The 27,043-nt window shown below is 61.9% G+C and overlaps 1 protein-coding gene across 8 annotated transcripts in view; it reads right to left on the bottom strand.

Annotated features, from left to right (window-relative positions):
- GRAMD4 (GRAM domain containing 4) overlaps positions 1–27,043 on the bottom strand; it is a 63,503-nt gene that overhangs the window by 21,200 nt on the left and 15,260 nt on the right. For 6 of the 8 annotated variants that reach the window (XR_011256228.1, XR_011256229.1, XM_069586193.1 and 3 more), the window contains exons 2-3: positions 12,118–12,328; positions 9,047–9,167 (exon numbers count right to left, since the gene is read on the bottom strand). Coding sequence is in view for 6 of the 8 variants with exons in the window: in XM_069586193.1 (XP_069442294.1) it covers positions 9,047–9,167; positions 12,118–12,328 (332 nt within the window). In the remaining 2 variants the exon portion in view is untranslated. Of the gene's footprint in view, positions 1–9,046; positions 9,168–12,117; positions 12,329–13,333; positions 13,355–20,678; positions 20,702–27,043 lie in introns of those variants that run through there. The other 2 variants (XM_069586197.1, XM_069586198.1) reach the window with 2 other exon arrangements.

Here is a 27,043-nt window from a genome sequence, read left to right as displayed (position 1 = left end):
TGACCACTAGAAATAGCCTTGACTAGATGTATCTTTGTCAGCAGAGTAATGTCTCTGCTTTTGAATATAGTGTCTAGGTTGGTCATAACTTTTCTTCCAAGGAGTAAGCGTCTTTTAATTTCATGGCTGCAGTCACCATCTGCAGTGATTTTGGAATAAAAATAAAGTCTGCCACTGTTTCCATTGTTTCCCCATCTATTTCTCATGAAGCGATGGGACCAGATGCCACAATCTTAGTTTTCTGAAAGTTAAATTTTAAGCCACCTTTCCCACTCTCCTCTTTCACCTTCATCGAGAGGCTCTTTACCTCCTCTCTGCTTTCTGCCGTAAGGGTGGTGTCATCTGCATATCTGAGGTTATTGATATTTCTCCCAGCAGGCTTGATTCCAGCTTGTGCTTCTTCCAGCCCAGCGTTTCTCATGATGTACTCTGCATCTAAGTTAAATAAGCAGAGTGACAGTATATAGTCTTGATGTACTCCTTTCCCAATTTGGAACCAGTCCGTTGTTCCATGTCCAGTTCTAACTGTTGCTTTTTGATCTCAAGAGGCGGGTCAGGTGGTCTGGTATTCCCATCTCTAAGAATTTTCCACGGTTTGTTGAAACGGCGCGCAAGGGGCCCGAGGTGAGGCGGGGGCAGGGCTGGCCTCCCTGCGGGGGCAGGCTCCGGGGGAGAACTCAGGTCCCGGCCTCTTCCGGCTTCCCGAGGCACCCACATTCCTTGGCTGGTGACCCCCGCCATCGGGGACACCACCCAACCTCTGACTCCATCATCACATCTCCTCCTCTTTCTCTGACGCCCCACCCCCCTCTCCTGAGGACGCTCGTGATGCCTGAGTCCACCTGGATACTCCAGGCCCGTATCCCAAGCACAGACCCTTCACTCAATCATGCCTGCAGCCTCCCTTCCGTCACAGAAGGTGACATTGTCACAGGCGATGAGGACCTGGGCACCGGGACTCTGCCCACCAGACGCCACACAGACACAGCTCTCGCGGGCCAAGGAGGCCGAGCAGGGCCTGGGAGGGCAGGCTGATCCCTCTCTTTCCATCTGGCCCAGAGAGGGTCTTTCCCCTCCCAGGAATCTGGCGATTTCAGAAGGTTCGGGGCTTCTGAGTCAAGTTCCAGGCGGGATCCTGGCTCCCCTGGCCTCCAGCACACGTCCTTCCCGTCCCCCGGCCGGCCCTGGCCACCTGCCAGGTCAGCAGATGGCACCAGGCCTTGGAGAGGCGAGCAGAGGCCAAAAAGCAAAGAAGAGCCCTCCTCCGGCAGGTCATGGCCTCTGGGGGTGCAGGGGCCCCTGCCAGCCCCCTCCTCCCACCTCTGGGTGTGTGTCCCCATCACCCAGAAACAGGATTTGCCAAACACCCCACTGATGGTGCTTCCACGGACTTGGCCAAACTGTCACAGTGAGAAGCAGGCACGCAGAAGGCGTCCCGGAGTCGGCCTGCCACGAGCCTGGGGCTTGCACAAGTGTGTCCCGTTGGAGGCCCGCCCGTGGGCGGCTCTCGTGAGCCTCTCGGCACCTCTGCAGCCACGCAGGTGGGCCAAGACAGGGACCTTCACACCTGCCGGCGACTCAGTCACAGGTGTAGGGGGGTCCCTTGGAGTAGGAGCCACGGGCAAGCAGGTGGGAAGGCCGCTGCACCAGCCGTCACGGGGCTTGCCTGGGTCACGGGACATGGCTCCCAGCCTGACGCTGCTCTCCTCTCCAAGGCCTGGTGCTGTCTGCTGACCTGGCAGGTGGCCAGGGCCGGCCAGGGGACAGGAAGGACGTCTGCTGGAGGCCAGGGGAGCCAGGATCCCGCCCGGGACATGACTCAGAAGCCCCGAACCTTCTAAGATCGCAGGGCACGCCCAGGGGAGAGGTTGGCCCTGTAATTTCCACACTGCGCCCCCACCCAGCAGGACAGGTGAGCAAAGCCGGCTTCCAGGTGCAAGGCTTTGAAGGGGAACCAGGCCCGGCTCCCAGGGGCACACGCCCCGCCCACCTCCCACGAGAACAGAGAGAATGTAACGGGAGGAGGTGGGGGGGAGCAGTGTGAGCCCAGAGGGACCCTCAGACGCACAGGTTGCCGTCTTGACTTCCAAAAGTGTGGTTTCTGCAGCCAAAATGCCTCCTTGGTGCAGCCCGGGGGACACACAAGCCAGACTCCGCTCCAACAGGAGCCTTCGGGGCGCCCACCAGGGCACCTGACAAGCCAGCACTTTCAAAGGGCCGCGGCAGAATGAGCCCCAGACGTGGCTCCCGGAACACAGGACCACAGCTCCCATGCTGGGCGCTTCCTGCTGCACCCACCCGCCAGGACCCAGGCAGCCCGCCCACGCGGTCCAGCCTCCCCTCTCCCTGGGGTGTGCAGGGACAGCACCCCCCACGGCACGTCCCGGGGGAGACTGCGGGCGGGGGGCACCTGCGTTCACACCCGCCCGCACCCAGCCCACTCCCCGCCCCCGGTGAAGACACGGCAAGAAAGGAACACGGCTCCAAGGCTATTTTTAAACCTGTAAAAGTAGAACTCTCAAGTGAGAGTCCTCTTGGCACACAATTCAACAGGCCCAGCCACCGCCAAAAATAAAAAATCCAGTGATAATCCTTAAATAAATCTGCTTCCCACCGGCCAGGTGTGCAAACGCAGGGACCACCCGCTGCGCAGTTTCTGGGCTGTGGTCAGGTGGCAGGCTGCCCGCCTGGAAGCCCACTCAGGGGTCCCAGGCTCTGCCCTTCACATCCCTCCTCAGCACTCCTCAAGTTCTCCCAGCCTCCAGCCTCCCAGCATGGTCCCCTGCTCCCCCAGGCAGGCCCACCCACTCCCCCAGCCCAACGGTGGCAGAGCCACGCCTTCCCAAAGCGCCAGGTATGGGGTCTTGAGCCAGGAGCGCGCTTGTGGTAACCCCCCGTGGCTTCCTGCACCCTCTCCCCTCGGGGAAGCCAGCTCATCACAGGCAAGGCCCTGCTCTCCCGGGGAACTTCCGTCTGCATCTTCCCCAGCGTTCACTGGCTGCTGGACACAGAGGCACCGTTCACGAAGCGTCGGCATCACGCTGACAGCCAGCAGGCGGCGTGGCTCTACGCTCTGACACGCCCACGAGTCAGGCTGCACACCACTGCCTCTCAGACACATTTTAAGAAACCGACGGGGGCTTGGGGTGAAGGAGCAGAGCGTGAACATGTTTCTCGTGTAAAATAAGCTGGAACAGGATCCCAGGCAGTGCTTCCACCCTCAGCAGCCAATTTTCAGGAACCAGGGACCGCCTTTGTGCAAGAGGTGGCAGGCTGACCTGGCGGTCCCAGTCCAGGCTCCGGGGCTCTGAGTGCGGCCAGCACCGACCCAGGGGACGTGTGCACCCAGCCCCCACCCTGCTCCTCCTGCCAGCTGAGCAAGCCCTCAGGACATGGACGGGGGAGGTGCCCAGCCAGGCACAGGGCCAGCTTGCCTCTGTCCAGCGGGGAGGTAGGACCGGACATTCGCAGGGAGTAAGCAAGAAACAGGCTCTCAGTTCAGAGCCCGCCCTGTGGGTCAGACACCGACACTGCAGGGCCCGTTTCGTTTGTTCCCAGGCCCCTGCGACACGCTCAGGCAGTTTCATCCCGTCTTCGTCTGCTGGTTATCTGATCTGTGTGCTCCCTTCCCGCCTGTCTGGGTCACCCATCTGCTGTCTTCCTGAAAGGGCAGAAGCCACTCGATAAATACATCACCACCAAGCAGAACTGTCGGACCCGGCCTCTGCTACGGACAGTGTACCCTCTCAGCTCAACGTCGCAGAACAGGAGGAGCAGGGTTGGGTCTTTTTGGTTTGTTGTTCGTTTAGAGACAGAACCCTAGACAGACATCTGCAGGGCGGGTCCAGACGTATCCAACCAACGCCATACCTGACCCTGACGCCGGGCGGCTGTGGGCGGCTGCCCCCCCCCCGGCAGACACCGGGCAGGCCCGAGCCCTGATGCTTTCAATGGTGAGAAAGGGCTTTGTCGGCCTGAATCACCCAGACTGGCGCCCAGAAACTTCCTTCCTTCCAGCCTTGGTATCCAGAGGGGGGCCTCTGCAGGCCGCGGGAGGCTGATAACCGCCCTCCTGCCCGCCTCCCCGGCCACCTTCTCCTAGAAGCCCTCCCACAGGGTCAGAGCCAGCCACACGGACCCACTGCTTGTCGGGGCAGGAAGGGGAGCTCCCGGGAGCATCACGGCTCACGGGCAAAGGGCCCCCCACTGCCAGATCCTCCCTCCCTAGGAACGACCACAGTGGTGCCCCGAGGGCTGAGCCGCACACCCCTGGGACCACCCTGCAGCCCATCTCGGTAGGAGCCCACAGCCCTCACGTCCACCTAGGAAGAAGGAACAGCTCGGCAATATGGAACCCACAGCCGGCTCAGGGACCCCGGGGCTTAGCCTGGCAACCCTGAGGTCCCAGAAGCAGTTCCCTCCAAGCTCCAAAATCCGTGCAGGTCACTCTGGGAGGCGCGCCTGCCTGTGCAGCTGACGATGGAGGAGCACCTCCCTTCCCAGAGCCCATACCCAGCAGGCGGTCGATAAACGCACGCCCCTGCTCAGAAACCACGCAGCGTCTGCGTGTGTCCGTGCCCAAGCAACAGCAACAACTGAAATGCATTTCGGCCGAAATGAAAATGGATGGTGGCTTTTCATTTATTCATGTGCTTCTTTAACAAATTTAGCCTCCTGCCGCCGGGCCTGAGCCAGGGTGCGCCGCGCTCTCCCATTCTTCATCCCTCCGCCATCTCCTCCCAGGAGCACTTGTCCTCTTCAATATTTAATAACTGAAGAAAGCCGCTGTAAACCTGGGCTATTTCCTCCTCTCCGAGAAGAGTAAGTCTGCTTTTGGAGAGAAAGAACTACAGATAATTGAATGGAACTTTAACACAGACCACTCAGGCGCTTTACAGATGGCAGGGGGCCAGGCTCTGGATGGTGGAACGCCCACAGCCACCCGCCCACTCGGGGCTGAGTCAGGGGCCAGAAGCCTGGGGCCACCTCCGGGCCAAGCTCCCCGCCACCACCACCCCTGCAGACCCGGGAGGGGAGGCCCGCCCAGCACACAGATGCAGGCTCAGAGGCCACCAAAACACCTCTGTGGGTCCACAGGGCGCCGACATCCTTCCTTCCATACTGCGCTCCCCTGGGTACCAGGACGGAGAGACAGGAGGCAGGGACAGGCTCTGTGCAGACTCCAGCTCTGACCAGGTTTCCCTGCAATGCCTCCCTCCAAGCATGGAGCTCTGATCAGGGCCTCACGTTAGATGCTCGGGGTAGAGGAAGACGCACAGCCCACACACTCCAGACTTCCTGCTAAGAACCACCTGTAACCACGTAACAGGCTGGAAGGGTGCAGTTACCACCTGTAACCATGTAACAAGGAGCAGGGAGCAGGTGGGTTACCCACACCACAGCCACAGGGCCAAGCCGTGCGGAACACGGAAGAGCTCTGAGAACCATTCGGAGCGACCTCCAGGATGCAACCTCAGTGCGGAGAAGGCACGCTAACGCTTGCTGTTCTTTAGTGGCTAAGTCGTGTCCAGCTCTTTGTGACCCCATGGACTGCAGCCTGTAACGTTCCTCTGTTCATGGGATTCTGCAGGCAAGAACGCTGGAGGGGGTTGCCATTTCCTTCCGCAGGGGATCTTCCTGACCCAGGGGTCGAACCTGTGTCTGCTGCTTGGCAGGCAGACTGTTTACCACTGAGCCACCTGGGAAGCCGATCTAAGGGGCACAGATACGGACATATTTGCTTCTATAAAAATTCGACGGAAGGATGAACTGTATGGTTAGAAGACGACTGGTTATCTTCACGGCAAGAGAGGGACCAAGGGCCCCCGGGAGAGACAGCTGACGTTTCTGACTATACCCTGACTCTGGTAACGTGGAAAGAGTTCAGATGACCGCAACACTGGGTCTAATTCTAGAATGAACTCGGCAGTGTGCGTGGGGGAACAAAATGACATCCCAGACCTCCTGGTCAGATGTGCTGAGGACAGTCTGACCTCAGCCTCATCCTGAGGAAACACCAAACCCAACCCATGGTGGGGCCATCTGAGCACCAGGGAGACAGGACCATGGCAATTAAGACTCGTGGCCATATTTATAAGGTCCGATCTCATGAGGACACCAAACCCCCCTGCAAAAGCCCAAGACGCTCTAAGCAGAGAATCAACTCGTTGCTTTGAAAGCTGGAATGTGAAGGGGAAAATTCAGCATGCCTCCTGCCTTTCCATACAAACTACGTTTCCGGGCAACCAAGGAGTTAAGTTTTCAGTAATACATAGGTTAACAAATGGAGAAAGAAATGTCGGAAGTTGAAAATTACCATCTACAATCTCTAATGAGATGATGGACGGAAGCCATCATGACAACCAGGTCATGATAAAGAGAAACGCCTCAGGGAAGCACATCCATCCACCACTCCTGCCCACCCCACCAAGGAGGGGGCCTTCCCCAAGATCACCCCCACCCCCACCAAGGAGGGGGCCTTCCCCAAGATCACCCCCATCCCCACCAAGGGACAGAGGACACGCTGGCTCACATGCTGGGACCGTGGGGATGCCCTGAGCAAGGGCATCTACCAACCTACCTACCAACCACAGCTTACAGACCCTGTGTGATTTCAGAGAATTGCTCTAAAAATGACCAGACAACTGGGGAAGTTTGAGCGTCAGTTGGGTATCTGATGCTATTCAAGGAAAACTTGATTTTTCAGTTGTGATGCGAGGCTGTGCTTCGTCGCCGTCATGTCTGACCCTCTGCAACCCCATGGACTGTGGGGAACCCACCAGGTTCCTCTGTCCGTGGGGATTCGACAGCCAAGAACGCCGGGGTGGGCTGCCACGCCCTTCTCCAGGGGATCTTCCCGACCCAGGGGTCACACCCAGATCTCCCGCACTGCAGGCAGATTCTTTACTGTCTGCGCCACCAGGGAAGCCCTAACTCGTTTGTAAAACATAACCAGGGTTTGCCCTTGGCAGTCCAGTTAGAACTCCGCACATCCACTGCAAAGGGCGCGGGTTTGATCCCTGGACAGGAACTGAGATCTGGCACGCCAGGCCCTGCAGCTGCTGAGCCCCTGTACTCCAGAGTCTGTGCTCCAAGCAAGAGATGCCACTGCAGCAAGACCCCCCACGCACTGAGACGAGAGAGGCCCCGCTTGCCACCACTCGGGAAAGCCCACACACGGCAACGGAGGCCCAGTGCAGCCAAGGAAACGATTATTTTTAAAAACGCCCATTGTCATTGCCCCAGGCCATCAAAGTGGAGCTCTCACTTCCATGACACGAGCTACCTGGCATTTCACCCTGTTGATAAAACACTCGGGACCGAGCACAGGGCTGGCCCGAGCAAGCCGATCGGGGGCCAGGCGGCCTCTTCTCTTCTCTGCTCTTCAGCCCGTATGGGCCTCCCTGGGGGCCACAGCTGTCGTGCACCGCCCCCCTTCTCTGATGGACGATCGCTCCCCCTGCACCCTGCCTGATAACCCCTTCTCCTGGAGGCCTCCCGCTGCTCCTACCCCAGCAGGCGGCCCACCTCCCAGGCGGATGCTCGCAGACCCTCCCTGCCTTGGGGAGCACCTGGCTCTGCTGGTTCCTTCGCTGGACCCACGAAAGGCAACTACAAAAAGCATTGCCCACAGACGCTCACCGGAGCTGGCCACCACATGGCAGGCCCACTCCGCTCTGGAGAGACGGCCTGGCTGCCCCTCCGTTCGTGCGGCCGTGCTGGGGGAGCTCAGCACGGACCAAGGTCATAGGGACAAGACCGCACGGGGCGGGCCCCTCTCGGTCCGCAGCACCCTCGGACCCTGCCTGGCCCCATCTCCCCGGCCACAACCTCAGACTCCCAGGGAGACCGAGCGCTCAGACCTGGGGCTCAGACCCTGCGGGCGGGCGAGCGCTGGCTGGGGGGGTGCAGGCAGGCACACAGATGGAGTCCAGGCCCTGCACGCACGTGCGTGACCAGGAAGGGGGCCTGGGGGAAGACGGGGCGGCACCTGGGCGGCAGGACAGTGCACAGAGAGGCAGTGAGGGCCACGCAGCCCGCCTCCCGGGGGGAGAAGGCGGGCCCAGCCCCCAGCCTTCCCCCGGGGCGTGTGCCGGCCAGGGGTCCCACATGCTACAGGGTGACTCGGGCTGCGGAGTTGGGGTGCCCACGGCTGGAGCTCAGACCACGCTGAGCACAAACACGGGAGAGGGCGTGTGGGGACAGAGGGCGTGGGCACCGCGTGCCTGGCCCACCCATCAGAGGGACCCTGGTGGGCAGGACCTGGCAGGGAGGCACCCCGCCCTGCACCCTCCCTCCGCCCAGGGCCCAAGCTTCTCTGCTCGTGACTCGGACATGCAGGCTCTGGGCACAAGGGGCAAAGCTAACTCCCTCTCCCTCTGTGGTTCTCCCCCTAAAAGCATCAGTCCCACACTGGTGTCAGCCGTGAAAACAGCCTGCCACATGCGTGGGCTTCAGGGTGAGTCTGCCTGGATTAACTCCCTCACTAGTCAGAGGACTTAACCCACCAGGAGGGCCACTGCTCTCGGCTCCGGAGCCTCTGTTTCCTCGTCTGTAAAGGAGGACAGGGGGGTGGAGAGGGGAGCAAACGCAACGCATCACGTGAGGTCGGTTCCCAGGAGGCCCTTCCGGGACCGTCTCTACTTCCATCACTGCCCAGAGGCCAAAACCACCAGGTACCCAGACCCACCTGCTCCTCGATGAGCGAACTACACAGGACAGGAGATTTCAGAACCCCCCCACCAAAAAGCCTCTGATGGATTCTGATTAACCACAGCGGTGCGCCAGACTCTGAAATGATGAGAGTTTCTGGGGACATTTTACTCCTTCCCCTCGTCTGTCCTAGAAAGTAAAGACGTCGCAGCCACGCAGACAGGATTCAGACTCAGGAGGCGAGGGCCGTGCAGGGACGCCCACATGGGGCCACGCCTGTCCCCACCACTAGCCTGGCAGCACCCACTGTGACCCCTGTGTGACCCGGCTGTACTCCTGCAAGACTGTCCCCTCTGCCTGCTGCCCCACCCCCACCCCCGCAACAGGCACTCACGTAAGAAGTGCTTTTCCAATAAGGCGATTTCCAGGTGACCTTTGATCTCATTCAAGCGATCGATCTCTGTCCGGTTGAAGTCCTGGACTCCTGCAGCCATGATGAGGGTCCCTGGACCAGCCTAGAAGGAGAACCCCAAGAAAGAGCTCAGAGCTGCCTGGAAGCACCCTGGGTCCACGTCACCTGGTTCTCTCATCACCTGGCACCTCGGGGTACCCCGAGGTCCCCGCGGTCTGGAAAGGCCGCTTCCCAGAGCCCCCCCGGCCTAGGAAGGCACTGGCCCTGTGTTAGACCCCGCGTCAGTTCACCTCAGTTTCACCTGCCGGGGGAGGGACATCTCGGGCAAAGCAGGCATGCTCGGAGCCCTGGCGAGGCCAACGTCCAGAAATGTCAAACTAAAACCACAAGTGTGCCGCTAAGCCTCCGGATGGGTCACAGCACAGCTCTCAGGCCACAGAGGGCAGGAACTCTGGAAGCCTGTCCCGGCCTGCGTGGTGACCTCCCAGGAGGGTGGCCCAGCCACGGGGCCCGGTGCCCTCCCGCCTGGGGGGCCAGGCTGGCGCCCGGGGAGCCGCAGCAACAAGGCTCCGGGGAGGGAGCGTCCGCGTGCCAGGTTCCCAGGGGAGCGAACTCCAAACAGGGCCCTGTCCTGGCCCACGGTATGGCTCATTAAAGCCACCCCCGCTGTCCCGCCAGGCTGAGGGCAGGCTCCGGCTACAGGTTGCCGCTGCCCGCTGGCAAGGGGCACACCTATCGGTGCGGCCAGGCCTGCCTGGGCATCCTGCAAACCCCCCTGGTCACCCCACAACGGCACCCCACCACGCAACAGGGCCATCTGACCCCGGGCCCCTCCCAAAACGGGGCAGGGGAGGAAGGGGACACCCAGCCTGGACAGGGCCCGTGGCCGGCTCCCGCACGCTTTCACCTCGCCCGGGGCCACAGCCCAGGAGGGAGAAGCAGACGCTGAGGCTCACCCGGGGCTGCCCTGTCCCGGCCCCCGACCTCCTGGACTGCCAGCTGCCCTGGCTACCGCAGCACGAGCTCCCAGGCAGCAGGGGCTGGGCCGGCTCAGCTGCCCACCCCGTGGGCCTGGCAGGGCTGGGCACAGAAGGGCTGGGCAGCAGGCGAAAGGCAGGGCCCCTCTCCGCCCTGCTCACCCACTCACCTTGCAGATGACCATGCCCCTCCCCTGCCCATCCCTGGCCTCGGCGGACAAGATGGTGGCCCCAGGGTGGAGGGCAGAGGCCGGCCTGGGAAGGTGGTCCTACACAGATCCGGATGCCGGGCTCACCATGTCAGCAACATCCCCACCGAGGCGGGCAGGGTGGCCCCTGGCGCGTGAGCCTGCGTCCCCAGAGAGCTGAAACGCGGGTCAGTCTCCGAGCGGTTGGAACTTAGCCCATCTGGAACTTGTCCCAGAGCTTTCAGATCCCTTCAGGGGCCCTCGGGTCTGAGGGAGGCTGGGATCACACAGCTGTGGCCGGCTTAGAGCCGAGGCCCCTCGGGGGACAGCAGAGGTCATGGGGGACAGCAGAGGTCACGGGGCGCGCCCACGGGAGGTGCTGGTCACCTCCACCAGGACGACACACGACCTGCCCACATGGCAGCGGTGGCACAGGCTGTGTGGGCATGAGGTTTGCGGGAGTGACCCAGGGCCCCGGGGCAGAGGTGACGAGGACAGGCTGCGTGGGCATGAGGCTCACGGGAGTGACCCAGGGTACCAGGGCAGAGGTGACGAGGACAGCGTGGCCCGCTGTGGGATGCTGGCCCGCCCCCCACTGAGAAAGAGAGAGAGAGAGAGAGAGCCCCTCAGGACTGGGGAGGTGGGCTGGAGAGTCATTTGTACTCACAGCCCCGGGCTCACCCCGCTCTGGGCCCTCACCGGCCGGCTGGTCCCACCGCCACAGGGGGCGCCCTCTTCCCAGGACAGGCCTGTGACCCCCATGGCGTCCCACCCGGTAGATGCTGCCAGCCTACCAGGAGACACAGCAAGTGAGGCCCCAGCCCACCCCTGACCTGGGGGCGGGGGGACAGCTGTCCACTCTGCAGGGAACAGAGGCCATGCCCAGGCAGGGCACGGCCCTCGGGGCTCCACAGCCCCAGCCCGCCTGATCAGATGCCGGCTCTTAGAGGAGGCAGTGCCGGTAGATTACTCATTGCCACCATAAGCAAGCGAGCCCGTCCCTGTTCTATTACGAAGCATTAATAAGACACAGGGCCAGGCAAGTGGGCGCTCACAGCCACGCCTGCAAGGAAAGCCTAGCTCAGGTGCTCAGCGAGGAACAGCGGGGCCACCAGCCCTGGGGTCCATGCGGGCGGGGTCATCCACAGCTAGTGGGGCAGGGGGCCTCTGGGCTTCTTCGCTGACGATGGGGAGATGCAGGCAGCTGTCCCCACAGCGGGGAGCCAGTCGTCACCCCTGGCCGGGAGGGGGCTGGGGGAGCCTGCCCCACCAGCTGCCTGCCCGCTGACCAAACAGAAGCTTCCAGAAGTCAGCAGGGCCTGCTCACACCAGAGCTGCCAAGCCCCACTGAGGAGATTTGCTAGCCACGGAGAGGGCGTCCACGACCAGCCCTCAGGGGCCACTGGCCCAGCTGGGCTCCCGAGGCCCAGCCTGGGCTCAGCCAGCTGCCAACGCAGTGACACGCACCCTGGGATGGCCAGGTGCCCGAAGGTGCTGCCCTCGGGCTGGGCCAACGGCTCCCAGACATCGCCCTGTGAGCCCCTACGTCAGACTCCCGGGCGTCAGACTCCCGGGCGTCAGGCTGGGGCCCTGGCATCACTTCTGCATGAAAAGTTTCCCAATCACCCAAAAAACCAAGGAAGGAAAAGAAATCCCGCTGCCAGACAAACTACCCTCAATCTGATCACGAGCCCCCACCAGGGAGGCTGGGGGTGGTGGGGAGAGACGGGGAGCAGCCTTGCCTGTGTCTGCCCGGCCGGGAAGGTCACGGTCCACCCAAGGCCACGCTCGGCTTGGCACCCAAGGATGGGGACAGTGCCGGCGTCCCAGCGAGGGGCCCCGAGACCTGGGCCATGCGGCCGGGGTCGGGGGGATACTCGGTACTCACAGGGTCCCTGAGCTCCTCACTGTCCCGGGGCGAGGTCCGAGGGATCTTCAGGGGAATCTCGTCTCCGCATTCGGTGTCCGAGGCATTCGGAGACTCGGCTAGATCGAGGAAGTCATCTCTCTTGTGACCTCTGAACCTGATTTTGTCCAGCTTCCTTAGCATGTTCAGCACTGAGCCTCTCTGCTTCACCTTAACATGACGCTCGGGGTCCCTGCAGGACAGCAGGGGGGGCAAGGTCACACAGTCAGTCACCGGCCGGCCGCCTGCCGACACACCGTCCCCTAGACAGCTCCAGGCCCCAGCCTAGGGCCACCACCCGGCCCTGCCCTCGGGGAGCAGCCAGGCCTGCTACTCAGGGACCCACAGACCCGCGAGGCTGGGGCCTCGGTCAGCCCCACCCAGCTGGGCTGGTCACTGAGCTCAGACCCCTGTCACTGAGCCCTCTGCACCCCACAGGGGAGAAGGGAGCCCTGTCTCTCAGTGGGACCCAGCACCAAGAGGAGGCAGCCTGGAGCTGCAGGGGAGCCGCTGACCCCGTTGGGGGGGGGGGCACTGCGGGAAGAAGGGGAGAGGGCTGACCCTCCTGAGCGCCCACAGCCCGTCAGGAAGCACAGCCACGCGCACGCCTGGGACGGCCGCTAGAAGGCTGGGGCTCTGGGTGTCAGAGTCCCTCTGACCCCTGACCCTCGCTACGCCTGGCCCCGCTCCCAGGCACACAGCCAGGCTGCCCCATCGGCCCAAAACCCCTTCCTACCCGCCTGGGTGCCCTGACTCAGCTCAGGAAGAGCTCAGCCTCGCTGGGTCCCAGAGGCCTTCCCAGCACAGCCCAGCTGCGGGTACAGAACCCCATCAGCCTGGAGCGAGGGCGGCAAAGGCCGGGTGTGGGGTCATGCTGGGTGGAGGGGGAGGGGGTGATATGTGCTGGCATGGAGGAGACGTGTATGTCAAGCGGGCAGGCACACCAGGGACGGATATGCAGTGGGGCACCAGCTCCCCACATCTCTGACCCAACCCCAGGAAAGCCCAGGGGTGGGGTGGAGGCAGCCTTCTGCATGCCCAGCCAACCTCACACTGAAGCCCACGGCCCCAGCCCCCATCACACAGCTTCTTGGCCCCCAAGGTCTGCAAGAGGCCCCGCTTCCCCACGGGGCAGGGGCTCTGAATGCACCCAGGCTCAAGCCCTCCACTTCCCACTGTTCTGAGCCCCAGCTTCCACCTCTGAAACAGAATGAACACCGATGGGAATGGGAACCAATCCAGCCAGACGATTCCAAGAACTCGAGATGACGCCCAGGCACCAACACTCAGTCTGGACCCAACAAACAGCTCGGCGATTTCCTGCAGGGTGGGCAGGAAGCAGAGGAGCAGGGTGGGATCCACCCCAAACCACCCCAGTGGAGACAGTCCACGCAGAACCACAAGGGCAGGGAGAAGCCCTTCCTGTTTTGGACGGTGTGGGCTTGGAGCCGTTAGACCTCGGTAAAGTACCGCCCAGGGTGCCGGGCTGCAGCCCTGCGTGCCTGCCCCGCCCTCCAAGGGCCGCCCCCGGCATCACTGCTCAAAATGACAAAGCCTACGAGCAGTGGGCGCCGGCGAGAGCCAGGTCAGAAGGAGCTGGGGCCAGTTCTGGTCTCCACAGACAGCTGAGGCCGTGCCCGTCGGGGGCAGGGCTGGAGGTGCTCCTGGGACAGGGGCTTCTCAGGCTCTGGAACCCTGAGCTCCCAGCGCTCTGTAACCCTGAGCTGGCCCGGTGTGGCCCGATCCAGCAGGATGGGAGCAGGGGACCAGCCATCCGGGAAGCTATCCCATGAAGGAGCTGTGAACTCCAGATGAACTAAAAGGTTAAGTAAACTTAGGAAAAAAAGAGAGACTTATGTTCCTAAAGAGGGGAAGTGATGGTCTACATTAAGAGACTGGGGGGAAAAAAAAATCAAAGTTAAAAAAAAAACCCTCAGTCAACCAGACAGAAGTAAGCTGACGTTTGTTTAAAAAGCGCAGTGAGGCAGGAGACGCGTGGAGCAGAGCGGGTATGTGTGAACCCGTATCTGCTGTGAGACAACCTGCGCGAACTGGTAAAGCCTGGAGGACCTCGGTGCACAGACGTGCAAACCCCCCCACGCCGAGCAGAGGCGGAATCTCCGCAACAGGGGTCACCCAGTACCCGTGCAGAAACCTCTAACTTCACCAGGAAGGAAACAAGGCCAGCGATGTGGCCGAGGCCGCAGGAAGCAGGGACACCGACGCCCTGGGGACCAGCGGGTCCCCGTCTGGAGATGCGTCCCGGGACAGATCTGGCATGGGGCGCGTGTCTGGGTGCACCGTGGCCAGCTGGGAGCTCAGGCGCCACGCGGGGCACACAGACATCCCCGGGAGCCTCAGAGTGGTGACCTATGCTGCTGCCCGAGGTGACCGTCACGGACAACAGGCGTCTGCACCCCCACAAATGACACGGGTCCCTGGGTGGAGCTCCTGAGAGGCTGCAAAACTTCTCCCCACAGGCCCTGTCCAACTGCTTTTCTAACTTGAAAAATAAGAGCAAACGGGATGGGAAGCGCCGCCAGGTAAAACCTCCTTTTTTTCCATTTTCAAAGAGACCCAGGGGGACCCCTCCTCACCCAGCACCGGACAGAAGCAGGTAGGGGAGTGGTCCCCGCAGCCAAGCCTGCCTCCTTGCCGGTCGTTGTCGGGAGTCCTGGGACTTCCCGCCGCGCATGCCGGGCCATCTTCCCTCCTGACTCGGCAAGCAAATGAGGAGGCCACCCGGGGAGGGGGACAGGGCGCCGAGGGTCCGCCCCGCCACCACCAGGACGCCACTCACAGGCGCCCAGACCACATGCCCCCCCACCCCACCCAGCGGGGCCTCTCCTTGCAGGGCCAGCTCACCCCAACCTGCTCACATCCGCCCTCGGGGAAGGCAGGGGTCCCCACCGCCCTGCCTCTAGGCCCCTGGGTTCACACAGCCGCTGGACCAAGACCTGGGGCCAGGACGCCTGCCCACCCCCACAAGGCGGGTCCAGGCTGGGAGGGGCGCTCAAGGCTGAAGGGTAGCCCACCCCACCCCAGGACCATCTCACCTCAGTCCTCCCCAGCTCTGAGATGATGGCAGGAGACTGGCACGGCCGTAGTCCCCGGCCAGGGAGAGGGGAGCCGGAGCCAGCCAGGCACAAAGCGGGACCCAGAGCAAGGCTTCCCCACAAAGCCAGCGTCACTGACGCCGTCTCCGCAAACCGCCCCGCTCCTTCCTGCCACGCGTCCCCCCCCGCCCCAGCCCCCCCAGCCTCCCCCTGATGCATCAGCCCGTTCCCCACACACCCACCCCGCACTCCCCAGGGCCCGTGGGGAGGAAGCCTGTGTTCACAGACGGGCCCTCCGGGTACCCACAGGCCCCCGGCCAGCCGCCCGCACGCCTGGCCTTCTCGGCACAGCTGCCCTCAGAGCAGGACGTGGCGCCCCGGCCCCTGAGGGTCCTGGAGAGGAGCCCCCTCGTACCTCCACGCAGAAGCAGACGCTCGGAGCTGCGACACCTGCCAGGCCCTGCAGCTGCGGAGGCAGGACGGGGAGACACGGGGCGACAGGGCAAGGGGGTGCCTGGCGCTGGGGCCCGGCTGCCGCCCCTGGCTCGGGGCGGTGCCCACTGCGCTGCGGGGCCTTGGGACGCCGGAGCGAGGCCAGCGCTGGCCCCGGGACACAAAGCACGCTGCTCTGGAAACGCGCTGAATGGCTCCTGGACACACAAAGGCCGCACTGTCTGTGGAACACTGGACTTGGAAACCACAAAGGACGTTAGTTCCCCCACCAGCCCGAGACTCAGAGAAAAGTGGTTCCCAGCCCGACGTGTGCCGCGTCCCAGGCCCCAGCCGTGCTCCTTGCCGCCCCGGCTACGCTCAGACAGCCGGCTCGGCCTGGGCCTGGCATCACCCTCCAGTCACCTGGCGGCTCTTCCGCTGACCCCAGGATAAACAACGTCTGTTTCCCCAAATGCAGCAACCCTTGTCCTAAACCGTATTCCCGGGGAGTCATAGAAGTTGAACGAAGCCAGCCCCAGCCAACCGGCCGGCCCTCTGCCAGGACTCCATCCTCCAGGAAGGCGCCCCAGAGGCCCACAGCCCTGCAAGACGAGCGCCCGGGACCCCAACCTGCATGCAGCTCCAGCCAGCCCGGGGGCCCCATGCTGGGTGATGCTCGGAGCAGTCTGGATGCCCGCGATCCGGGAGGCACGGTGACCACACCCCCAACCCATGCAGAGCTCGACGCTGACTCCCACCGAGGGCCCACGGGTGCCCCCAACCTCGAGGCCGGCAGAGCAGCCACCCCCCCTCACTCAGATACACGCCTCCGTCGGCAGGGCCCCGAACACTCAGATGCTCGGCTGACTCCCTGCCCACCACCCTCCCATGGCTGGACTCTGGCTGCTGACCTACTGTGTGAGGACGTTTATCGGTAGCGGGAGCCTCCGTGGACCTGCCCCCAATGACACCGGAATACCAGCCGCTCAAGTCAAACCCGGAAGAAGCTCCTGACCACCATGACCGTGGCCATCTACAGTGAGCCCAGCCCCCCCAAGCCAGGGCTCCCCACCTGCAAGCTGGGGGCCCCCACCTCCAACCCAGCGGGTCATCTCTAAGACAGGGCCTCCCACCTCTAAGCCAGAGGCCCCCACTTCCAAGCCAGGGACCCCTCATCTCCAAGCTGGGGACCCCCACCTGCAAGCCAGGGCCCCCCAAGCCAGGGTCCCATCTCCAAGCTGGAGGCCCTCATCTCCAAGCCGGGGGCCCCTCAAGCTGGGGTCACATCTCCAAGCTGGAGGCCCTCATCTCCAGGCTGGGGGCCCCCCCAAGCCGGGGTCCCATCTCCAATCTGGAGGCCCTCATCTCCAGGCCGGCGCCCCCCCCCCCAAGCCAGGGTCCCATCTCCAATCTGGGGGGCCTCATCTCCAGGCCGCGGGCCCCCCCCGCCACAGCCCCACAGCTGTGCTCCTCCCCACCCTCCCCCGAGCCGGGTCCGGCCCACACACCAACACAGCCCGCAGCAACTCGCTGAGGCCCCCCCTGGGGCTCTGCGCGCTCCCCGACGCTGGGCTTCGGCCCTGCTGACCCCTCGGGGCCCTCTGAGCGCCACACCGGTCACCGCGGGGCCCAGCACTTCTCTGTCCTGCGCGCCCCCATACTGGCTCCTCCTGCTCCAAGAACGTCCCCCCGCCCCAAATTCCGCCTGCCTGTCTGGCCCAGGCTAGCTCCCTGGTTTAGGATTTGTTCCCCAGCCCCAGTGGTTAGAACACATGCCCGAGGGCAGGTCCCGTAGGCGCCAGGTCCGTCCCAGCAGGGCTGGCATGGGCTGGCCGTTCAGTGAGGGGGGAATGGGGCCCCCACGACTGGGTCCTGGGTGCCAGGGGGGCCAGGCCTGCCCGCTCGGAGCCGCCCAGCCACAGGGGACTCACGGCAAGACTTTGGACTCTGCCCTCGAGGCTGGGGAATCACACGCTCCCCAAATCCGGGAACACTTAGAGCGCTTAAGTCCAAGGTTTCAACAGCCTGGGAGGTTCTCCAGGAGGAGGTGGAATTCTTCAGCGGCTTTTCCTCCTACACAGTCGGGCCAGAGCTCCCCACACCAGGAGCGGAGTGTTGTGCGCTGTAACAGGAGAGCTGCCTGGGTTCTGCTGGCCCTGTGACCTCACCGGGGCCACAGGGGCCCGGGAGAGCCAGGCGGGAAGAGCAGGAGGGCTGGGCGGGTGGTTCAGGGTGAGCCGCTTACTCCCTCCTCCGTGAGCTGGGACCATGCAGGCCCTAGCGACACGCCCGCCCCCAGGACCTCTGGGCGTAGACGCACATTCTCATCTCGGTGACTAAGGTGTGTGCTGCACGTTCACAAGCAGCAATAAGATGTTCAACACTCTTCACTGGGAACTCCATAAAAACAAGCGACGCCCAGGGGACAGGTTCACCGATTCTTGCTGAAATCCAGCCCGGCCCAGTCAACCAGGACCGCGACCAACCAACAAGTGTGGTTCCAGCATGAACGTCGGTTGCTGGACATGCTTGTCTATGTTCACAGGACAAACGGAGGTGGGAAGGGAGGCCACGCATTAGAAGCCGACTCGCTGGTCCAGGACGCGAGAGACATCCTCGCGGAAGCAAGCGGTCGCTTTCCAATGGGAGGGGCCTCCTCACTTTCCTGTGGATGCGGATGCCACACCTCAACCTCCACCCACGAACCAGCGTCGCCCCGTTGCCTTCCCGGGTCAGAAGAGTCAACGCGAAGGGAGGCGAGGCCGTGCCGGGGGGCGGGTCCCCATTTCCTCGCTGTGACTGCTTCCCTCGGGGCGTCCTTCAAGCCACCCCAAAGGGACGTCCGGGAGCCAGGCGATTCCCACCGTCCAGACCCCAGAGACGCCAACCGCCTCAGGACCGTAACCCGGTCACACAGTCCGGGAGGGAGCACCTTCGATCACTCAAGCCCCCTGCTTCCGACGTAATCTCCCTGAGTTCACACACTGTCATTTCACTAGTGGCCAGCTCACAGAACCCCTGACACCTGCACAGGCAGCCTCCTGCAGGCCCACGTGAGCGGCTCCAACACGCCGCCGCCCTGACCCTCCGTCATCGCGAGCTGTTGTGGCCACGGAGGATCAGGGCTCAGGGAACACGGTGCCCCCACAGGCCCTCTTGCTTCCCTGGCACAGCTCAGGGGCAGAGGTCAAACTGAGAGTCCCTGAGACGACCAAGGGTCTTCCCTGGTGGCTCCATGGGTAAAGATTCAGCCTGCAGTGCAGGAGACCCCAGTTTGATTCCTGGGTCTGGAAGATCCACTGGAGAAGGAAAGGCTACCCACTCCAGGATTCTGGCCTGGAGAATTCCATGCACTGTATGGTGCATGGGGAAAGGCCACCCTGGGAAGCAGGACCCAGACCACCTCGTTCATATGGGTGAGGTTCCCAAAAGAATACACCAGACCCAAGCCTCTGGAGGGGACCCCCAACCGCAGGGCCACTGGCAGGGAGGCTGGGTGGGCACACTGTCCTCACACCCTGCTCATCACCTTCCCAGCCCCCTTGGGTCCCCGGGGCCACTGGGTAACACTCCAGTCTTCAACCTCATGCCACATGAGAGCCCCCGGCCCGTCTGCCTAGGACAGTGAGTGGGCGGGCAGCCCAGCACACTGGCCACACAGCTGTTTAACCCAAACAAAGCGAAGGGGAAAACCTAAAGCTTAGGTTTGTATAAACGTGCGGTGTATAAACACACTCAGCAACAGGAAACACACTCAAGCACTCATTTCTGGGGAAAGCACTCTGCTTCCAAGTCTCCCCACTGCCCTCAGCACCCAGAACAGAGGAGATGCTTCCAGCTGGTAGGAAACACCGTCTGGATTCCCAGTTTCGTCCTGACTTCCTGCCAGCACCAGAGCCCCACCCCAGGGAGCAGAGAGGGGCTCGGGCCCGCAGCTGTCCGCGAACCAGCTCTCCTCCAGAGGCTCCTCGGCCTACAACACTGCCGGACAGAAGGTGCAAGCCCGCGAAGCCGGGCGGTATGCATCTCGGGCGTGGCACCCACAAGCCTCCCATCGCAAGCTCTCTGTGTTGTAGTGCAAAGCAGCTGTGGCTCTGGGCCAAGAAGGCCATCTTTCCCTGTGGCTTTTGTGGGATCTCAGTTCCCCAACCAGGGATTGAACCCGGGCCCCCAGCAGCAAAGGAGTAGAGCCTTAACCACTGGACCGCAAGGGACATCCCCAGTAAGACACCATATAGGAAAGCAGGCAGCGGCGGGCACGTGACCCCCGATGGGGTCATGGCTGGCTGCCCCTGGTCTCCAGGTGATCAGTGCCCAGCAGAACAAGGACTCACATGGGTCTCATCACCCACCGGCCCCTAACAGGGGACCAGGCCCTCACTCAGCACCAGGGTTCCCCTGCCAATGGACCCGCCAATCACACACTCGGACGTGAACCTCGCCACCGTCAAATCTCCTTTAGGAAAGGGGTGACGGGGAGGCACTGTCCATGGAGGGACCAGCAGCCTGGACTGCTCCAGGGTCCCCGGGGCCAGGAAGACCCCACCCTCAAGTTGAGAGCCCCTGTCTTCTCCCCTGCCCTGGGCCACGTATCCCACCCAAGCAGAGGGGCCGGCCTGCAGCTCTGAATAACCCGTCACTGGAGGCCCCGTCCACACTCAGGGCCCCTGCTCTGCAGAAGACAAGCAGCGCGGTGACAACGTGCCGAGGAAAGCAGCAGCCAGCCCTGCCCCTCCCCGCCTGGACCCAGCACCCTGCAGGGGTCTGCACCGCCCTCCCCAGGAAGGCCCCCAGCCGCAGAGCCGCTCTGCTCAAGGACGAGGGTCCCACGCGGGCCCCACGTCAGCGGGCAGGCCTGGCACACAGCCTGGAAGAGAATCAGCAAGTGACAGCAGTGCATTTTAAGGGACATCCTGGCCCCTTTACGTAAACCCACGTGGCCTCTGACAGTCCCCAGGGGACAGGCCCTCGGCGCTTCCAAAGCCCTGGCCTGCGGCCCCTTCTTCCTTTTTGGAGACGAGGCCACAGGTCCTCCCAGAGCCCACCCGGACTCACCCGCATATCGAGCCCTGGGATACTGACAGGCCCAGCGCGGGGCCGCTGAGCACATTGCCTCACAGGGCTTTCGGCATCTGAAACACCGCCCAGCGCGGGGAAGGTGGAACCCACATTTCCTGCTGGGCTGGGCGAGAAGGGAGCCCAGCCCTGGGCAGGGCCTGACGGCACAGGGGCCTGGCTGGCTGCCCTCACCTCACACCATCGCTGTAAAATCCACGTCCAATGACACAGAAAAAAACCCTCTGAGTCCTTCTCACACCTGCCGCCCAGGTAACCACCCAGCATGGTGGGCGATCCAGCCTTACGCACGATCTCCCAGCGGGGCTGACACACGGCAGGCCGTGCAGGACAGAGCGAGCTGGTCTCAGCCCCTCACAAGTGTGCCGGGTGCAGGGGGCTGCCCAGCATGGCCCCCACCCGGAGCAGGACGTGAAACAGAGAGTGATCAGCAGGCAGCGAAAACCTCACAGAGGCTGGAGCAGAGGCCGTCAGGGGTGACAAGAAGGACCAAGCTGCTGGAGCGTGTAATGAGCACCTACTGTGTACCAGGAGTGGCTGGAACAGGGACACAGAGCAGGCAGCCCTGCCGGGGGTCAAGCTACGCCTCGGGCTGTTAGCTCCACGGAGGGGCCGGGGCCACAGAGGAAGGCCCCCCAGACAGAGCGCCCGTTACCCCGGGGTCACAAGCCAGAAGGACTCAGCGGGCATGGGCAGGCATGAATGAGGCGCTCAGGTCCATTCGGGGTCACAGTGTGGGGGGCGGGGGAAAGAGCGGCCTGACCCGGCCGGCAGGTGCAGGGCCGGCGGGCGTGGACCAGTGCAGACACACCTGCAGGAGGGTGAGGACCGGGATGACCCAACACAACCCGCCCTTTCCTAGGAGACACCTTTTGGAGAACAGGCACAGAGACGCTCCCTGTCCCACCTCACTCAATCCTCCCACAGCCTCCAGGCCTGGCGTGGACTGAGAGCTTAACAGTTCAGTTCATTAACTCAGTCCTGTCCGACTCCTTGCGACCCCATGGACTGCAGCCCGCCAGGCCTCCCTGTCCATCACCAACTCCCGGAGTTTACTGAAACTCATGTCCATTGAGTCAACAATGCCATCCAACCATCTCATCCTCTGTTGTCCCCTTCTTCTCCCGCCTTCAATCTTTCCCAGCAGCAGGGTCTTTTCAAATGAGTCAGTTCTTCCCATCAGGTGGCCAAAGTATTGGAGTTCCAGCTTCAACATCAGTCCTTCCAAAGAATATTCAGGACTGATCTCCTTTAGGATGGACTGGTTGGATCTCCTTGCAGTCCAACGGACTCTCAAGAGTCTTCTCCAACACCACAGTTCAAAAGCATCAATTCTTCACTGCTCAGCTTTCTTTAGAGTCCAACTCTCACATCCATACGTGACCACTGGAAAAACCATAGCCTTAACTAGACGGACCTTTGTTAGCAAAGTAATGTCTCTGCTTTTTAATATGCTGTCTAGGTTGGTCATAACTTTTTCCCCAAGGAGTAAGCATCTTTTAAATTCATGGCTGTAGTCACCATCTGCAGTGATTTCAGAGCCCCCAAAAAATAAAGTCTGACACTGTTTCCACTGTTTCCCCGTCTGTTTCCCGTGAAGTGATGGGCCCGGATGCCATGATCTTAGTTTTCTGAATGCTGAGTTTTAAGCCAGCTTTTTCACTCTCCTCCTTCACTTTCACCAGGAGGCTCTGCAGTTCCTCTCTTTCTGCCGAAGGGTGGCGTCATCTGTACAGCTGCTACCGTCACCGTGCCTCCCCTTCTTAATGCGATGGGGCAAGCGAGGTTCAGAGGGGGAGGTCACAGCTTCTAGAGTGATGATGGAGCCCAGAGTCCCCCCGCTCCACCCCCGCCAGCCCACCAGGACCTGCCGGCAGGAGCAGGGAGCCAGGTTCCCAGAGGCCTGGCCTGCTCAGCAGCAGGACTGGGGGCCCACCATGTTCTCAGCAAACACCCTGATTTTGGGCATGCACGCCCAGAAGCATAAACCGCAGCCACGGGGGCCACAGAAAGCACGCAGCAGCCCCTCAAAAAACGAACGCCGGGACCACCGCAGGGTCCACCAACTCCGCGGCTGGGTACAGACGGGGAAAGACTGAAAGCAGGCGCTCAGACAGACGCCGGCACGCCGCAGCTCACAGCAGCCAGAGAGAGGAAGCGGCCGGAGGGCCCTCAGCCCGTGGGCCGATAGACAAACACCGTCCCTGCCAACGAGGAACCAGGGACTGACACTCAGCCTCAAGCAGGAAGGGAGCACTCAGACAGACTGCAGCCAGAGGGCCCGAGGACCGCACGCCTGGTGAGGCCAGAGGGCCACAGAGAAAGACCGCGATCCACGCCCACGAGGCTCTGGGGAGGCAGAGCCCCGGGACTGAGGGCAGACGGCGGGGCCGGGCTGCGGCCGGCGAGGGGAGTGAGTGCTGAGCAGGGAAGAGGAAGAAGTTCTAAAGATCAACTGCACAGTAAGCACCGCGTGAACGCACCGAGCGCCACTGAACCGCACACCCTGCTTCACTAGTGTCTCCTGACGACGCTGGGCAGCATGTGAGGCCTCAGTTCCCCGATCGGGGGCGGAACCTGCGCCCCTGCAGTGGACCCGCTAGACCGCCAGGCGAGCCCCTGGACTGTGCACTTTAAAGCAGTGAGCCACGCTTCCGTCGCGGCCGTTTTGTCTCTGAGTCGTGTCCGACTCTTTGCAACCCTGTGGCCTGCAGCCCGCCAGGCTCCTCAGTCTGTGGGATTCTCCAGGCAAGGACGCTGGAGTGGGTGCCCTTTCCTCCTCCAGGGGATCTTCCTGACCCAGGGATGAAACCTGTGTCTCTTTCTTTGCAGGCAGATTCTGTGCCCTTGTGCCACCAGGGAAGCCCCCAAGTCATATGTCTATTTCGCCCGATAAGTATGTTGTATTTTATTCATATGTACTGTGTGTATTTTGCCATATTTACGCAAACAGAAAAAGCGAGGGAGAAAAGAGAAGGCACACAAAACTCTAGAATAATCCATGAATCTAATGTGATTCCCCGAAAAGAATGACAAGGTTTCAGAGGAAGCAAGACAAGCCGCATCTACGGCTCATAAGGAGAAACAAGCCAACAGCCGGGAAAACTCTGACAAGCACGCGTGTGAGGCCTTGCCATGAGCACGCGTGTGAGGGAGGCCGGCAGACTGGCCTTGCCACGGAGTAGACACGAAGGAGGGGCCTCCCTGGTGGTCCAGTGGCCAAGACCCCACACCCCCAGTGCAGGGGGCCCGGCTTGATCCCGTGTCAGGGAACCAGGGTCGCACACGCCACAAATAAGGCCGGACGCAGGCCGACATGTGATTTAAAAAATAAACAAAACACCACGCAGCTACAGTCAAGAGTTAAAAGTGGGGTGACAGCACATGAATACTGGACAGGACCACGAAACAGATGCGCAGAAGCGGGCCCAGACTGAACTGGGGTCAAAGCGGCCTCCTAGGCCGGAGGGAGACACACAGCCCTCAGCAAATGAACGTGGGGTGGCCTGAGCTTCTTGGGAAAGACAACCCTGGAGCCACACCTCACACCCTCCCCAAAAAACTCAAAATGGACCAAAGACTTGAGTGTAAAATAAGGAAGGCGCAAAGGAGCCGGGGGTGGGGGGTTGGCACTCAGAACGCGGGGCTGGACAGGGCAAGACACACAACACACGATAAAGGGGAAGACGGATTACCCTGAAAACATTTCCACAAGGCAAAAGCCTCCACCAGTAGTCAAATATAAACGCTAACACAGGGGAAAATATTTGCAACACATATTATGAAAGATTAATTTGTCTAACTTTGAAAAGCAGCCCTGGAGGAAAACAGCCGAGAGAGAGAGAGTCCACAGCAAAAGAAAACAGACGGAACTTAAGCACATGAGACGGCGATTAACCTTCACTTACAAAGAGAAAACCAGAAATGAAGATTACACGGGGAAGCCATTTCCCGAGCAGATTGGCGGAGACGCGGCGTGTAGGTGAGACCACGAGGAGGTGGGGGTCCCCCAGCGGGGGGTGGAGCGGAGGGCAATTCTGCAAAATCCAGTGAAATCACACTTCCGCTTCCAGGAGTGTCTCCCACTCGCTTGCAAAGTGACGCGCGGCAAGGCCGTTTCATGCAGCGTGCGCCAGCTACCTGCCCGGAGCGGGGTCCTTGCGAGGGGGTGTCCCCCCCAACCCTGAGTCCTGGGACTACGTGGGGGGAGGGGGCATGGAGGAGGGAGACCCAGCCGGGGCTTCAGCCCTTCTGAACAGACTTCCTGCATGTGTGGACCAGACCATGTCACCGAGGTTCAAAATTAAGGTTTTAAAATAAAAGAAATAGAAAGGGCTCAAACAAAAGAGAGAGCTAAAAAAGCCCTCACTCAGCACACCAGGGACCCCTCTCTCCCGCTGCTCAGAGTGTGGCCCAGGAGCCTGGGGGTCCCCGAGACCCTTTCAGGACACCCAGGAGGCCAGATTTGCTGAGCGGCAATACTGAGAAACCCTGTGCTTCCCGGACTGGTCCTCCTGATGGGTGTGGGGGTGCAATGGGTGGGGGGACTGGAGAACCCAGCCGTCTTCAGTTGACCAGACCTCGTCACGGCCTGCAAACCCACCAGTGCCCCTTCGCTAATTCCCCCCGTTTGGGGAAAACTAGTGATTTTTTTAATAAAAATACATTACTTATGTTAACGTGTAAGGGGTTTACAGTGGGCAGTTTTTGATAAATCAGCATTTGTAAATTTCCTAGCTTAATTTCTAACATGGGAAAGAGCAACGGATACATCTCACACAAGCACTTTCTGGTGACTTCGCTAACTCACGAGCAGTGGGGTTCCGAGACTGGAGCCTGAGACCCCTCGGCCTGTGCCGGGGATGTGGGGAAGGGCTGCAGGCACAGCTTGGACATGGTGCCCGGAGGGCGGCCCCTCCAGCCTGAGGCGCCCATGACCCCAGCCCTAGCCTTTGGGCAGCTGAACGTGGGCACCAGCAGGGGGCTGTGTCCACAGACATAACCCAAGATGCAGGGTGGGGGTGGGGGGGAGAGGCAGAGAGTCGGCCACACGTGTGAAGCAGTCTGGACAGCCGGCCTGGCCTGGCCCCCACACCCACCCCTGGCCCCTGTGTGCCCTACAGAGCAGCCCAGGGTCTCACACACACTACACCCTGGCCCAGGCTCCTCAGTGGGGGTGGGGGGCCGTGGGCTGGAGGCTCGGCACCAGGAGAGGGCATGGTCTCGCGGGTGGGGGTGGGGGGCGCTGAGCCATCCTGACCTGCAGAGAGACCCTCACAGGGACCTAACATCCTGCCACAGGCGAGTGGCAGGTGGGTGCCGGGCTCAACCGACACCTGTGGGCACAGTTACAAGCTGGAGACGGGGTTCTCCAGACCCCCGGAGCTGCCCGCCTGGAGAAATCAAGGCATGCGATGGCCCGTTTCCAAAAGAGGTGCTCTGGAAAGAATGATTCGGTGGCTAAAGGGCTCCTCCATCTGTAGGACCCTGGGACAAATCGTCTTGTTAACGACAAGCCGTCTGGGAGCCTGACAGCTGAGACTGCAACTCTTCTCTTTACAGGCAATTTCACGGGGAGAGCGCATCACTGGTAGCAAGATGCACCTGGGATTCTCCTGACCCGGCCTCGAGCAGAGGGCCCCACGTGGGCAGCGCCTTCGGGCAGTCGCTTTCCTGCATGGGGGATTAAAGCAGAGCAAGTCCTTGCTCCGCGAGGACAGAGGTGGCGGAAACCACCGGCCCACGTGGCTACAATGCTGCAGGCAGCTCGACTGTGCACATGTTTTAAGCTCCGTCTTCCAGAGAACCGAGTGGAGACACGAACAGTGCAGGTCACGGCCCCAGGAGACGTCAGCTCTTAGGAACCAGAAGCACAGCTACGTAACAACTCAGGGTCTGATGATGCGACCGCTCACACACAGACAGGCCCCTCCACCGGTGCCCTGGGCAGCCCCAGGGCAGGACTGGCCACACGGGACTGGCGCTCCAGGTTCCACCAATCTGCCGGGGATCCGCTAGTCTCAGGGCGTCCTGACCTGACTCCACCACCCAGCCGGCTGGCCCCGCACAGCCTGTGTCGCGGCGCTTCATCGTAGGCAGGGCAGGGGCACGTAAAGGGTCTCGCGTCAGGCCGTGCACAGACAGGGCCCCACACCTTGTCAGCTAGAATCCTTGGGCAACGAAAACCGATGAGCAAGACAGAGACCACCTCCGCCCCACCTTCCCCCCGACACCACTTTCCCAGGCTCCACCTACCGCGGCAGAAGAGAACCAAACAGCTCGCTAGCATTTTCAAAGCCTGACCTCAAAAACACTGACAAACTCTCAATGCGCTAAAAAACCAT

The sequence above is a fragment of the Ovis canadensis genome, chromosome 3 (genome assembly GCF_042477335.2).
Source record: "Ovis canadensis isolate MfBH-ARS-UI-01 breed Bighorn chromosome 3, ARS-UI_OviCan_v2, whole genome shotgun sequence".
Taxonomy (NCBI): Eukaryota; Metazoa; Chordata; class Mammalia; order Artiodactyla; family Bovidae; genus Ovis; species Ovis canadensis.
This window is presented reverse-complemented; position numbering and strand designations above follow the sequence as displayed.